This window comes from Heterodontus francisci, chromosome 2, assembly GCF_036365525.1.
Source record: "Heterodontus francisci isolate sHetFra1 chromosome 2, sHetFra1.hap1, whole genome shotgun sequence".
NCBI classification, from domain to species: Eukaryota; Metazoa; Chordata; class Chondrichthyes; order Heterodontiformes; family Heterodontidae; genus Heterodontus; species Heterodontus francisci.
Window position 1 is genome coordinate 8918647 of NC_090372.1, and position 15112 is coordinate 8933758.

General features: G+C 41.1%; 1 protein-coding gene across 6 annotated transcripts in view; it reads left to right on the forward strand.

Annotated features, from left to right (window-relative positions):
* The window catches only part of nek11 (NIMA-related kinase 11), a 268705-nt gene extending 257455 nt beyond the window's left edge, over nt 1-11250 (forward strand). For all 6 annotated transcript variants that reach the window (XM_068054185.1, XM_068054195.1, XM_068054204.1 and 3 more), the window contains one exon: nt 10730-11250. In XM_068054185.1, coding sequence (XP_067910286.1) covers nt 10730-10934 — 205 coding nt within the window. In that variant the 3' untranslated portion in view covers nt 10935-11250. The remainder of the gene's footprint in view (nt 1-10729) is intronic.
* The last annotated feature ends 3862 nt before the right edge of the window (nt 11251-15112 follow it).

The following is a 15112-nucleotide window of genomic DNA, read 5'->3' on the forward strand; positions in this document are numbered from 1 at the left end:
TGCCTCAATAAATGTGCTAGTCAGCCAATATAAGATAAAAGATCAACTTCTGTTAAGAGATGTACCACCCTTATTTATATATTGCTCGCAAGTCAGAGAAATAGATTGAATAGAAGACTTTAAAGTTGACTACAATCCTTACAGTTGATTTTCAATTAATTCAACAACCACACTTGCATTTATGTAGTGTCTTTAACATAGTAAAATGCCCCAAGCTGCTTCATAGAAGTGTTAACAAAAGTTTGACACAGAGCTACATAAGGAGATATCAGGACAGGTGACCAAAAACTTGGTTGGCAGAGGTAGGTTAATTCAGTGAATCTACATTGAGTAGCATTGATTCTACAGCACAGAAACAGACCATTTGGCCCAACTGGTCTATGCTGGCATTTATACTCCACGTTGGTCTCTTTCCACCCCTCATCATATCACCCTATCAGCATTAATGAGAATCATGCTACATATAGAAATTGGCCCTGAGACAATACTTTGCAGGACCCACAATGAATATGAGCAACAAACTATAAACAACAGCAGCATTGGACAATATCACAAGCTGGTCAGTGCTACACCACACTTGAAGAGAATTCCCACCCAAAAACTAAAAGCTGCTTATTGACTCGTGCATTTCGTTGCAAACGGTAATGAATACATACATTTCATTAGAAAGACTAGCTTATCTCAACAATTTCTTTGTATGAATAGTACAACATATTTCTATATTAAGGATCAATTACAAAGTCTCTAATGTGACCGTTGGTCAATTCTATATTTAAATCTGCTAGCCATTGGTAGCCATGCCGCTACCATGCACCTTACTTGAAGTGATCAGCTGACTAGGAGAGTGACACTGTTACATTTTTGTAGCCAATTCTTGTTTGGTTCCTGGATCAGGAGGGGCCTTTTGATTAACTGCCAACCCACTGACAGCTTGATGAAACTAAGAAAGTAACAGTCAGTTGCACTAATCAGTTAACTCTTGATGTTGTCAAAATTGCTCTAGTCCATGAGAAGAAGAGGCTGTGTTTTTTTTTCTGCGTCTGTTTGTGAGCTTAAGAACATAAGAAATAGGAGCAGGAGTAGGCCATGTGGCCCGTTGGGTTCTGCTCCACCATTCAATAAGATCATGGCTGATCTGATCTTGGCCTCAATTCCACTTTCCCGTCTGTTCCCCATCACTCTTGGCTCCCCTATAGTTGAAGAATATGTGTAACTCAGCCTTGAATATATTCAATAACCCAACCACCACTGCTGTCTGGGGTCGAGAATTCCAAAGGTTCATGATCCTCCGAGAGAAGAAATTCCTCCTCATCTCCGTCTTAAATGGGTGAGCCCTTATTTTGATACTCTGTCCCCTAGCCCTAGATTCCCCGTGAGGGGAAACATCCTCTCAGTATCTACTCTGTCAAGCATTACCCCAAACTGATAACAATGCTTGTGAATCTCAGACAATTTCCTACACTTGAATTGGAATCAACCATATTTTTAAATGCACAATTTAAAAAAAAAAATCAGTCTACACATGGATTTCAGATTATGCACATAATGACTAGAGGTCAGCTGCCTTCCATTGTAAATGAGGTATACACTCTGCTTATTACTGGCTCAATATTAGAAAATTAACAATCAGGTTTTCACATTGAGGAGCTAATGGTTTCATTATAATGTGACTGCCATTCTACTCAGCTCTGTGGTCAATGAATAAGGATATGTTATAGCTGTATTTCAGTTCATTGTAAGTGGGTTCCATTATTTATCCAAACGTGTATAACCCATTCCTCCCTCCCTCGGTTCTGTGGTATGTTTCATTATTTCCATTTCTTTCTGCAACGATCTGATGGGCCAAATGGCCTACCCTGTGCTGTGATCATTCTTTAATTCCATCTGTTAGAATGTGTGCCTCTGCCTCTGTTCCCCCTATCTCCCTGTTGGGAAGTACTTATCCTTAATTTGCACAGCTGAGTTTTGCAAATTGCAAGGTAGACACTTGCAGAGGATGACCCACGTGACACTTTGGAACACAGTGGGCTGGAATTTTCCTTCACAACTCCACTTGAAATCAGCTGAGATCGCTGCTGCAGAGTGAGGCCTACCACTGCCTCACGACCTAGTCTTGATTTCCCTTCTCCCCACCCCATACCAGCCCATGCTAGGATCACCTGTGGTCCTCCTTTCTCCAGTGCCATGTAGATGCCCAGCCCTTTACTCTTATGTTGCTCCCTTGGACCACCAGGTAGGGGCAGGATTAAAGACTGGAAGGCCCCTGAATTCTTCAAATGGAGGTAGAAGGCTGAGTAGAGGCCTCGATTTCCATTCCAAAGCCTTATCTGATTAGGCCTTTATCTCAGCAGAGGACACAAAAGAAATTTGCTGTTATGTCTTCAGGACCCTTCTACCTCTTTAAGGTCCCTCACCACCTCCTTTGCTGGAGTGGTACCTCTGATGCACCACCATGGGCATTTTCCAATGGTGGGCTCCCCTTTTGGGGGTGGGAGCCGGTTGGGAATGTGATTGGAATTGGGGTTGGGTCAGTATAGGGGTTGGATGGGGGTCAGTTTAAGTTTCCCGCCAAACTCTTCATAAACTATTCTTTTCAGGAAAATAAGATCAGTATTACTAGATTTCTGACCCAATATGTACTTTGCCTTTTAGTTGTGTAGATTTGTACAATGTTATAGTGAAGACCTTTATAGTTAGGTTTAAATATTTGATTGAAAATCCAAATCAAGGATGTTTATTATTGTGGCAAGTTACAAATTACCTCTGGTATATTGGATTAGGTTTGGCCTGGGAGAAGGAAAAAGGCTTTTATTCCTCCAGGTAGTGATCAACTAGCTGGATCTCACATCGAGCTAATTCTCTATCACTGTTAATATTTTATAGTCAGTTCTTCGCAGCAGATAAAAATTTCCGATCCAATAAAAAATCACAGATCTGTAAGTGTTCTTGAGAGTAACGCCTTTTCCCACTATATGACACCCCTTCACCAGTGCAGATCTTTCAAAGATTTCATTCCAAGTGCTAACATTTTGATCCCTTCTGTGTGCAATCTACGGTTTTAGCTCAACATGATTATGCACTTTGCAGATCCTGTGTAAAAGTGTTGTGCCTTTGGACCTGTTGTCCCTTTACCTCTGGTCATGTGTTTTACTGCATCTACACAACATTGGAATCTGCATGGATTCTATCAAGAGGAAGTGGTGTTGAGTGGAATTGTTGCTTCACAGTGTTAACTTGTCTACCGGCACTGATTGCAGGAAAGAAGTACATTCATATTATCATAATTCATATTTCTCAGAAACTGAACTCCATAATAGCAGGATTGCACTTTTAGTCATTATCTTATTTACAGAGTAATTTGAATAATTTAAAATATCTCTGCACTGTTGCAACCTATTAGCATCTCATTTTGTATAAATTGGAAACAGAAAAAGGAGGCTCTGGTGGAAAAGAGCTTCTAATCAGAGGATCTGACTGGAATTGTAAGAAATGATGTAACCTTTGACGAGGTGGATGACCAAGTCAAGTTGCATGGAAATTTGTGGAGCCAGGAAAGAAAGTTAATATTTGGAAGATGCTTTGGCTAAAGTGAAGATTTTTTAAAAAATGTATTCATTCACGAGATGTAGACATCACCGGCAAGGCTATCCCTAATTTCCCTTGAGAAGGTGGTGGTGAGCTGCCTTCTTTAACCGCCGCAGTCCATGTGGGGTAGGTACACCCACAGTGCTGTCAGGAAGGGAGTTCCAGGATCTTGAACCAGCGACAGTGAAGGAACGGCGATATAGTTCCAAGTCAGTGTGTGGCTTGGAGGGGAACTTGCAGGTGATGGTGTTCCCATGCATTTGCTGCTCTTGTCCCTCTAGGTGGTAGAGGTCACAGGTTTAGAAGGTGCTGTTGAAGGAGCCTCGGTGCATTGCTGCAGTGCATCTTGTAGACAGTACACATTATGCAAACAAACAAACAGTGTGTGGAGATAAGAACATGCTGGATGAAAAAAGACCACGGTCCATCTAATTTGCCTTCTACTAACCCAGTAATCACTTGATACAATAATAATGGAATTGTTAATGAATCATAATAATTAATCAGGGGAGACAGTGGGGTAGTGGTAACATTACTGAACTAGCAATCCAGAGGCCCTAAATAATGCCCTGGAGACACAGGATCAAATCCAACCACAGCAGCTGGTGGAATTTAAATTCAATTAATTAATAATCTGCTATTTAAAACAAGCTAGTCTCAGTAATGGTGTCATGAAACTATCATTGATTGTCATAAAAAACCCATCTGGTTCACTAATGTCCTTTAGGGAAGGAAATCTGTCATCCTTACCTGGTCTGGCCTATATGTGGCTTCAGAGCCACAACAAAGTGGTTGACTCTTAACTGCCCTCTGAAATGGCCTAGCAAGCCACTCAAGTTGTCAAGGGCAATTAGGGATGGGCAACAAATGCTGGCCTGCTTGCAACACCCACATCCCATAACAGAATTTTTTAAAAATCTTGCCGTGTAGGCCCCCACCTGCCAAGAATGAGGCACATTAATTTTGCCACATTGACATTAAATTTCAAATTGTTGCTGGGAAGAAGAGAAGGCCTGTGACAATGGGTTGCCAAGCCCCTGGCTGGAAAGACACATTTACATATTAACAGACAGTGCTTGTGGACAATTGATCGAATTCAATCCACAGAGGTGGTCAGACCAGTTAGTCACATGACTAACTGGCTTTTGCAGAGTTTTGAACTGAGAGTCTGCAAAAAGCAGAATGATCTTGGTATAAAGAAGACCTCCGGTCTGTCTGTCTGCTCCCATCTCTTTCTCCTGGAATTCCAAAACCCACTGAAGACACATGAACCCCAAGAGAGAAGAGTCTCCTGCAGTGAACACAGTTTAAGAAGAATACTGGGCCCCAACAAAAAGCAAGATCTACCTACAATCAAGGACTCTACAGTGAGCGCAAAGCACAGTAACAAAGACCCCTCTTCAGAGCTTGCCTCAAACTTTTCCACTTTATTTTTCTTCTGTTCTTTTCTGTCCTTATCTGCATGTTGTATCGCATATGCATGCTAGCGTGGGCACGTTGTGTATCTGTAGGCGGTAACCAAATTAGAGTTTAAGTTTAAATAAATTTCTACTTTTCTTCTTTAAACCTAAGAAAGCTTGTTTGTGCTGGTTTCTTTGCCTTATAATTGGAAAGCGGTGAACAAGGATTCACCAAGGGGGAGCTAAAAACACGATGTGTTTAAAAATTAAACCCTGTTACAGTAAGACCAGGTGAAGGCTGAAAGGGAACCCGAGACACCTTTCTCACCTGGTCGTATCAATTACTCTACATCAGATCCAGACATGAGGTGAGGAAAATTCTGCAAAAAATAATCGACACTAGATCCATTGTTAATTTTAAATATGAGATTGATCAATTTTTGTTAACCAAAGGTATAGAGGGACATGGGGCAAAGGTGGGTATATGGAGTTTTCGCAGATCAGCCATGATCTTATTAAATGGTGGAACAGGCTCTAGGAGCTGAATGGCCTCCTCCTATTGAATCACAGTGCCAGCCAATGAGTTGGAAGTGGGACTGGACTTACTGAGGGACTTAAGCAAACAAGTGTATTTTACAGCAAACAACAAAACAAGCAAAGTCTATTTACAGAGTCCATTTAAAAAGAGTCTCCACAAACCGCAGCAAACAGAACTCATGATGGAAACTGCAGCAACATCTCCTAATAAAAGCAGGGTGATTTCTCACAATTAAATGCAGTAAGTTAAGGATAGTTACATAATATAAATTGATTATTTCTCCACTAAAATACAGTCAGTGGAGGATATTTATAAATAAATTATTTGTGTCAAATAAATCCCAGTCACTTCCAGCAGTGGGATCTCTTGGTGTGATTGGTGGAGCAATTACCCAATCATCTCTGTCCTGGCCAGGAATATCGGTGACACTATATGCAGTCCTAATATTGTAATGTTTGACCCTATGATATGACCCGTAGCAATAGATTAAATAAGTTTCAAGGGAGCTTTTCAGGCAGAAACAGAGAACAAAGGGGAACTAAAACTGAGGGAGCAACACGAAACAGAAATGGAATATTTTAAGGATAAACAGGCAAGGGTACAAATGAAAACCATGTTAACTAGAGGTAGGAGCACAATATCGAAACCAAGAGGAGTTGAGGAAAAGCAGCAATGTTTGTAAAGATTTAAGAAAATGGGAAAAAATTATTACAAGATATTAAAATGATAATCCAGAGTGAAAAGAGAAGATTGAAGAAGTGAGTTGCAATAAATATTGGGGAAAAGAGTTTCTTTGGTTATAAAAACAGAAAGTGCTGGAGATACTCAGCCGGTCTGGCAGCATCTGTGGCGAGAGAAGCAGAGTTAACGTTTCAGGTCTGTGACCTTTCATCAGGACTCTTAGTTATGTTTGATTGAGCCAGGTAATATGTGAAGGAGTCACATGCAGCAGCAAGGCATCAAAGTATGGCTGAGCTTTTTTTTCTTCACCTCAATCATTTTTATTATAGAATCACATCTGTAGTCTTACCAAGCAGATAACTAAACTGGTAAAGATGCACCAGGACTTATACAGAAAATAATCATCAGCAGCAATATGGTCATTAAAAAAATGTAAGCTTTTAAAAGTCCCAGATGGAAGGCATGCATCCAAGAAGCTGCAGAGAAATGGGAATGTCATGCTAGGCCCCCACCTGCCAAGAATGAGGCACATGGATTTTGTCATGAACATTGATATTAAACTGTTACTGGAGTGAAGAAAGGACTTGTTAAACAGATCAGCCATGGCTGGAAAGATATTTGCATATTAACAGACGGTGTTTGGAAGGACAAGTTGAAATTTATTAAACTTGAACTTAAACTCTAATTGAGTTGACGCCTATGGATAGACGACACGCCCGTGCTAGCATGCATATGCAATACATACATGCAAATAGAGACAGAAAAGAGAAGAAAAATAAAGTGGAAAGGTTTGAGGCAATATCTGAAGAGTTGTTGTTACGGTTCTTCTTTAAACCTAAGAAAGCTTGTTTGTGCTGGTTTCTTTGCCTTATAATTGGAAAGCGGTGAACAAGGATTCACCAAGGGAGAGCTCAAAACACGGTCTGTTTAAAATTAAACCCTGTTACAGTAAGACCAGGTGAAGGCTGAAAGGGAACCCTAGACACCTTCCTCACCTGGTCGTAACAGGAATATAAAGTTAAACTTAGTTGACTTTTTGAGGAGTGTATCAATGAGCAGGGAATTGGAGGATAGCGCAATATTAATGTGTTAGCAGCGGCCCGATCTTCGATCGCTCTTCACAGACTGGATGAGAATGAGGCCCGAGGCCCGAGGCCCAGTATCGAGTGTGCCTTGGGGCTCACCATTCAGGCTCAGGGATTGTACCCTGCGACCCCTCCCCACTTCCCCCACCTCCACATGTATGGCATGCCAGAATTCCAAGGCCATTCACTATTCTAATTCACTAGAAAAATACAAGGAGATTTAGAAATTTTTGCACAGAAGGGATAATTAACACATGGAATGGATACTAAGGCAGAGAATGTAACACCTTCTAACAGGGAATTGGATAAGTATTTGGAAAGAAGCAATATGGACAGGTATGGGAAAAGAACAGGAAATTGAGTTAGAGTAGAAAGCTGCAGTTTACCTACATGAATATATACTTTAAAAAGAAGAAAATGCAGGCTATGGGACAAGAGCAGGGAAGTGGGATTACTAGGATAGCTCTTTTATAGAGTGGGCACAGGCATGATGGGCCAAATGGCCTATTTCATTACGATAAGATTACCTAGAATATACGGCACAGAAACAGGCTATTTGGCCCAACTAGTCTGTGCTGGTGTTTACACTCGACACCATCGCCTCCCATTCCATCTATTTCATCTCAGTCTTTCAGAATCTCTTTATATTCCCTTCTCTCTCATGTACTCATCCAGTTTCCTTTGAAAGCATCAAAGTTTTTTGTCTCAACCACTTTGTGTTGTACATTCTATCCACTCTCTCAGTAAAGAAATATCTCCTCATTTCCCTCCTGGATTTATAAATAACTATCCTGGATTGATGGGCCCTAGTTTAGATTCTCCCACAAGTGGAAACATTCTCTCCACATCTACCCTGTCCAACCCATTCATAATTTTAAAGACTCTATCCTCTAAGTCTTACCTTTTCTAAAGAAAAATAAAGCCCGACCTGTTTGATCTGTCCTGATAGCTTTAATCTCTCAGTTCTAGTACTATACATGTAAATCTTCTTTGTACTCTATCCAGTGTTTCTCTGGCCTTTTATAGTATGGGGACCAGCACTGTGCACAATATGGAGCCTGACCAAGATTCTATACAAATTTAACATAACTCCATTACTTTTAAATTCATATTTTTAGAATTCTATAATTCGTCAATGAAGAATTAGCATTGGCAGTGGTTCAATGGGGCTAGTGATCTCCTATTGTGCTGTCACTTTGTTATGTTGTCAATCAGCCTCAAGGCCTTTGAGGCACCAGATAAAAAGCCTATACAACAGTCAAATATATTCATCAGAAGTGATGTCAGGAAGAACCCCTTCAAATGGCTTCATCATAATTCCTGGTTGTTATTGGCTGAGTTAAATGGTTCAAGCTTAGCATCATGGGTCAGGCTGGATGAAGAGAAGAGAACAAGATCAAAGATCATTAGTCAGATAAACTAGCCGGATTGTTAAACCATGAGCCTGGAATCGTACAACACAAAAGGGGGCCATTCGGCCCATCATTGTTTGAAGGAGCTATCCAATTAGCTCTACATCCCTGCCCTTTCTCCATACCACTGTAAATTTTTCCCCTTCAAGTATTTATACAGTTCCCTTTTGAAAGTTACTATTGAATCTGCTTCCACTTCTCTTTCAGGCAGTGCCTCCCAGATCATAACAAAGTTGCTGTGTGAAATAATTTCTCCTCATCTGCCACCCCACCCCACTCCCACCCCCATCCCCCCACCACAAACACTGGGGTACATTTGCCAATTACCTTAAAGACAGAAAGCACTATGTTTTGAACACAGCTACCTATACAGAGGTACCTATACACTGAGTACCATGGTAGCACTCCAAAGTTGAACAATTTTCATGATATAAGCACCGACTAAGATAATGAATAGTTGCAATGTAGAAGCCCTACTTTATCCACCTATTCATGAAAGTGAACAGAGTTATGTACTGTACAAAAATAACGTGTAGAATTGAGTCTGCCTGTATCTGTCCCCACTTTTTGTGTGTCAGTAGGGGCTCAGTTTGTAGCACGGTTACATCCAAGTCAGAAAAGCTGTGGGTTCAAGTCCCACTCCAGGACTTGAGCACAGTGGCGCAGTGGTTAGCACTGCAGCCTCACAGCTCCAGGGACCCGGGTTCGATTCCGGGTACTGCCTGTGTGGAGTTTGCAAGTTCTCCCTGTGTCTGCGTGGGTTTTCTCCGGGTGCTCCGGTTTCCTCCCACAAGCCAAAAGACTTGCAGGTTGATAGGTAAATTGGCCATTATAAATTGTCACTAGTATAGGTAGGTGGTAGGGAAATATAGGGACAGGTGGGGATGTGGTAGGAATATGGGATTAGTGTAGGATTAATATAAATGGGTGGTTGATGTTCGGCACAGACTCGGTGGGCCGAAGGGCCTGTTTCAGTGCTGTATCTCTAATCTAATCTAATCTAAAAAAAAATCCAGCTGAGATTCCAGTGCAGTACTGAGGGAGTTAAACTGAGACCCTATCTGCCCTCTCAGGTGGGTGTAAAAGATCCCATGGCACTATTTTGAAGAAGAGCAGGGGAGTTATCCACAGAGTCCTGACCATTATTTACCCCTCAATCAACATCATTAAAAAAAACAGATTATCTGGTCATTATCACATTGCTGTTTGTGGGAGCTTGCTGTGTGCTAATTGGCTGCTGCGTTTCCTACATCACAACAGTGACTACACATCAAGCATGCTTCATTGGCTGTGAAGCGCTTTGGGATGTCTGGTGGTCATGAAAGGCGTTATATAAATGCAAGTTTTTTTTCCCGTTTTTACAGCAGGTTTCATTGTCTCTCGTGTTATTAAGGATTCTGTGCTCGCTCTGTAGTCTTGCTTCGTTTCCTTATGTTCACTTTGTTTATTTTGAACTGCCTTTGTGCCTCATTCTCATGTATGTATACGTCGGTGATAATTAAATAAGTAAACTACAAAATTGTTTCAGATTAGGTTAGATAAGTAGAAATGAGTCCAGCTGTATTGAGGCCACAGATCATTGTGGGCACAAACCCCTATTTAGATCAGACATTTACAGGATGCCACCTGAATTCTTCCTGGAGTTTTTTTTGAAGTCAATCCATCAAAACCTGGAGTTGATTGAAATTTGTTCTACATTTTCTCATTTCTATTTGCCTGTACTATGAATTAATCCAAATCAAATTTCAATGTAGATTCAGATGGAGGATGAGGTGTGCTATGTCTAGTGATATCATTGTGTTTTTAAAACAAACCTCTTCCCCAAGAGATTTAAAGCAGTCTGTGTGATAATAGCACTAATGGTGCTTATCCAGGGTGTGATACATGCTTGATCTTCTCCTTCTGGTGAGATTAATAATTTAATTTCTTGCATCTGTTTGGCTGTGTAAGCGTATGCTGCAAGGTACCATTACTCCTGCAATTTAATAATTGGTGTTTATTTTGTGTGTGTGTGTGTTTGTGCTTTAGAGCAGCCATTCAGAAACTGGAGGCAGATGTGTTTCAAACGGTTTATGACTATCTGAAGATGGCGAGGAGACAGAATGTCAAGGAGGCAGAGGTCAAGGGGCACTTGGAGAAGTTGGGTGTCAAACCAAGCAACTGTTTTGAAGTTGACCAACTTCTATACTTTGAGGAGCAACTTCAGGCCTCTGCAGCAGAAGCTAAGCATTGATGATCCTAATCAATCATGAATACATTTCAGGACGTAGTATTTTTGCACAATTGGCAATGTTGCTTTATACTATGGTGTCCTATTAAAGAAAGCAACCTAACCTGTACATAATTAAATCCAGAGCTGGGTGAATTTGGTTTTCTAAAAAAAGCAATATTATGAAGTATTTTCTCAGTTTCATTACTGTTTCCTAAAGCTTTAAGTGCATTTTAAGAAGGAAACTTTTTAAAAGCTTTTTTTTGTTCATTAAATGGAGGAAAATATTTTAGTAAGTTCTCTGGACTTTATGGATTGTTTCTTTATATTACTTGTCGATGTCCTCACCATTAGTCTTATTTTGGAAAAATAAAACAAGAGTAATAACTTCAATTTATTGCTGTTTAATTATGTAACTGACTGAACTGTGTCGCTGGCTCATTATCGATGAGAATTTCAGCTAAATGCTCTGATCATCCAAGTCGTTATTTGGTTTATCTGTGTTCAGAACACTGTGACCAAAAACCCCTTCAGCAGCATTGTCATCTGCACAAACTCAACCACCTTGGATGGAAATCCTTTAATCTACTAATTTCTCATTCTTCATCCTCAGTACTCTCTTTGGAAACAGAATTGTAGAATGATACAACACAGAAGGAGATCGTTCAGCCCATCACATCTGTGCCAGCTCTTTGGTAGAGCAATCCAATTAGTCCCTCCCCATAATCTATCCCCATAGCCCGGTAATTTTGTCTCCCTTCAATTATTTTATTCCTTTTCGAAAGTTCCTATGAAGTAAAGCAATTAGTGGAGTTGGTAAGTTTATTTTGCACCAGTGATTCCCTGTAGCATATTTTATTTATTATCTACATCCTGATCATGTGCTCCTTCTAGAGGTTATGTAAAAGGAGCAATTGAAATGGCTGGCTGTTGGACATTAGTACCAGCCTCTTGGGATTGAGGTTGCCTGTACCTCCCTGTGCTAGGTCATGGAATGGCCCTACAAAGCTCCCACCACAGCCGATGTTGCAGTGCCTGAATTCCAGTACATCAACGGTCACTTGAGAAGGGGCCTGGATGGGCCAGATATGGAATTACTCTGAGAGTCAGCAGCCTCCATCCATACCTATTTCAGCCACACCCTCAGCATGCCCACTGATTATGCAGGGGAACAAACCTCAAAGCAGCTGTGACAGCTGTGAAGCCCTGCAAAATGGCACTGTCCATCTGATCCCTGGGGTGCAGAAACTGGACAAGAAGCCCGATTGTAGCTTGGCAATCAAGGCCTCTAAGGCAGCAGTATGAGTATTCACAGGAGAGCTCTCTGGCTGGGCATAGGACTTCAGTCACTGGGGACGCCAGTCCAGATGGTTCTGGAATTACCATGCACTCTGTGATGGACTGCAAATCTGATAAGCAGTCGATCGCAACTGCACAGATGAGGCTAGTGAAGTCCATAATCACCATCAAACCTTTCTGGGTGTTTGTCACAGCAAAAAGAAATGCTATTGTTCAGATAACAGCCTTCCTTTAGATGCAGTCCCTGAGAAGATCTGAATCCCTGTGCTATTAATTGAGGGAGGTTTGGCTGCTCCTCTCTCACCACCACCATCTGCTTCAGCTCACTCATTCTCTGTGCATCAACTCAATGCTGAGTCTATCTCTGTCGGTGCATGCTATGGAAGGAGTGAGTGATGCACAGAACCATAGAAAAGCTATGGCACAGAAAGAGGCCATTCAGCCCATCGTGTCTGCGCTGCGTCTGTTAGAGAGGCTAGCATCTTGGGTATCACTGGGGCCTGTGACTGGTTCTTGGAGTTGCCCTGTAGAGACTGAGGACAAAACACATGGCAGGAAGCCACCCCTTCAAAATAGCCATCATATCTAATAATGTTTGTCACAATGATGTGCTGGAATGTGTGAGTAAATAAGGGAGGATAAAATGTGGGAAAAGAATGGAACTAACAACGAGCTTCGGAGAATGGTCAATATCTTCATCCTGACTCACTCCCTCTATTTTCTCAAACCTCAGGAAGTTCAACATGGATTGTTCAATGGTTTGCAATTAGGGATCGCTTCCTATTTTGTTTTCCCCTGTTATACACTGCCTTGCCCTGCAAACTGAGAAGCAGTGCTGGGCTGTTGTAAGTTTGAAGATCCAAATGCCAATTAGCTTTCCTTCATAGAACATATTAATTGTGAAGTATAAAATCAACCATAATGCATCATTTTTAATGTTAACATAATGTTCAAGAAAATTTGCTCTCAGACCACCCTGGAAATACACGAGCAATTTTCATTGGTTTGGGTTTGGTATTCAGGTTTTAATGTGCTACTACTTTATTTTAATTCCTCTAGGATAAGTGAAGGAATTCTGTGTATCCTCACCATTTAAGATACAAACCCGATGTAACATCCTGGGGCAATTTTATCCTAAATCCCCGGGCAGGAATTCCATGGGATCAGGTGGAACGGTGATTTTACACTCATCCAATGTTACTCATTGTCTTCAACAGATAGTAAAATCAGGCGAATGTAAAACCAACAGTTCCCCAACTGGTGAAACTGGTTAAAATTTCCCCGATTAGGATGTTGTAAAATGAGCATTCCACCTGATCCTGTGGGTTTCCCACTCGGCAAGTGCGAATTAAATTGACCCCCTCGCCATTTTTGCGTTGTGGATTTTTTTTGGGGGGTTGATGTGGTGGTGGCTTTAAGTTTTTGCTGGCTTTCTAGGTTAGCCTGTATGTAAGATTACCTAGCATTGAATACAAGCTGACTCATTCTGAGACGATTGCTTTATCTATTCACTGGGCTATTTCAACATTCGAATTTAATATTGATAAATTGTTTTCTTCTCTGCCTAAGCACGCCCTGCACTGCAAGCTGGCTCCACCAAAAGGATCGACAGATTAGTCTGTGGGCAGCAGAGGCGGATTACATGATTGACACATAAGTCCAGAGTATAAATCTGGAAGGTACACTGTAGCAGAGATTGTCTCTGGTGACCATAGTCTGAATTATGTATGGAGATGCTAAATGAGGAAGCTCATACCAAATTTGTTTTTTTTTTGTTGTTTTCTGTACATGCTTCCAGTCATTTTTTCCTACTTTAAAGGGCAAGCAAATCTAAATATAATGGGCCTGAAATTCAACAACTTTGGAGAGTAAAAGTGAGGTAATTTTAGAATAGAGGGCTGAAATTTGGGACATAACTCAGATACACCAGCATTACACCCATTCTTAAATTCTAGTGGCGATTCTGGAGGTGTTGGGCAAGGCGGACATTAGTCTCCTGATTTTCACATTTAACAACACATGTCCAGTCACCGGAACTTGCCGCCTGATTTACTTCTTAACAGCAGTGAGTGATGCTGGGCTCACCATTGCTCACCCTGTAGCAAAATCCAGGCCAATGTGTGTATGTATGGTGAGCACAGGACTGAGTGTAGCCCATTGATCCTGCTAAGGGAGGTAGCCTGTCAACAATATCAAAGGTCACACAAAAAATAATTGTCACTTGAAGGAGGTACTGGAGGATGTCCATCATCTGGGCAACTGCAGAGGTTCAAGAAGGCTGTTCTCATGGGCAATTTAGGGCTGGGCAACAAATACTGGCCTTGCCACATCCCATGAACGAATAAAAAAAAATTCCAGCAAGGAATCCGTTCTTTATCAGGAGAGGAGGAATAAAAGTGCTCTACTTCGAGCAAGCAGCAAATAATGGTCATTTCCTTTTGCATACCAGGCAGTTAACAAACTAGAGTTGGATTTTCTGAAATTTAGAAGGTTAAGGGGGTGATTTGATTGAAGTTTTCAAGAGATTAAGGGGAACAAATAGAATAGATTGGAAGATAGAGTCCAACACTAGGGGACATAATCTAAAAATTAGTCTTCCAGAAGTGAAATTAAGAAATGCTTCATCACGCAAAGGGTGGTAGATTTTTGGAACTCTTCCACAAAATGGCAATTTAATGCTAAGTCAATTGTTAATTTAAAAACTGAGATTGATAGATTTTTATTAGCCAATGCTATTAAGGGATGGAGAGTAAAGGTGGGAATATGGAGTTAGGTTGCAGGTTAGCCATAATCTCATTGAATGGTGGAACAGGCTCGAGGGGCTGAATGGCCTACTCCTGTTCCTATGGTCTTAACAATACCATGAAGAAGAGTAAAGTAGCAATTACAATGTTCGCTGCTGG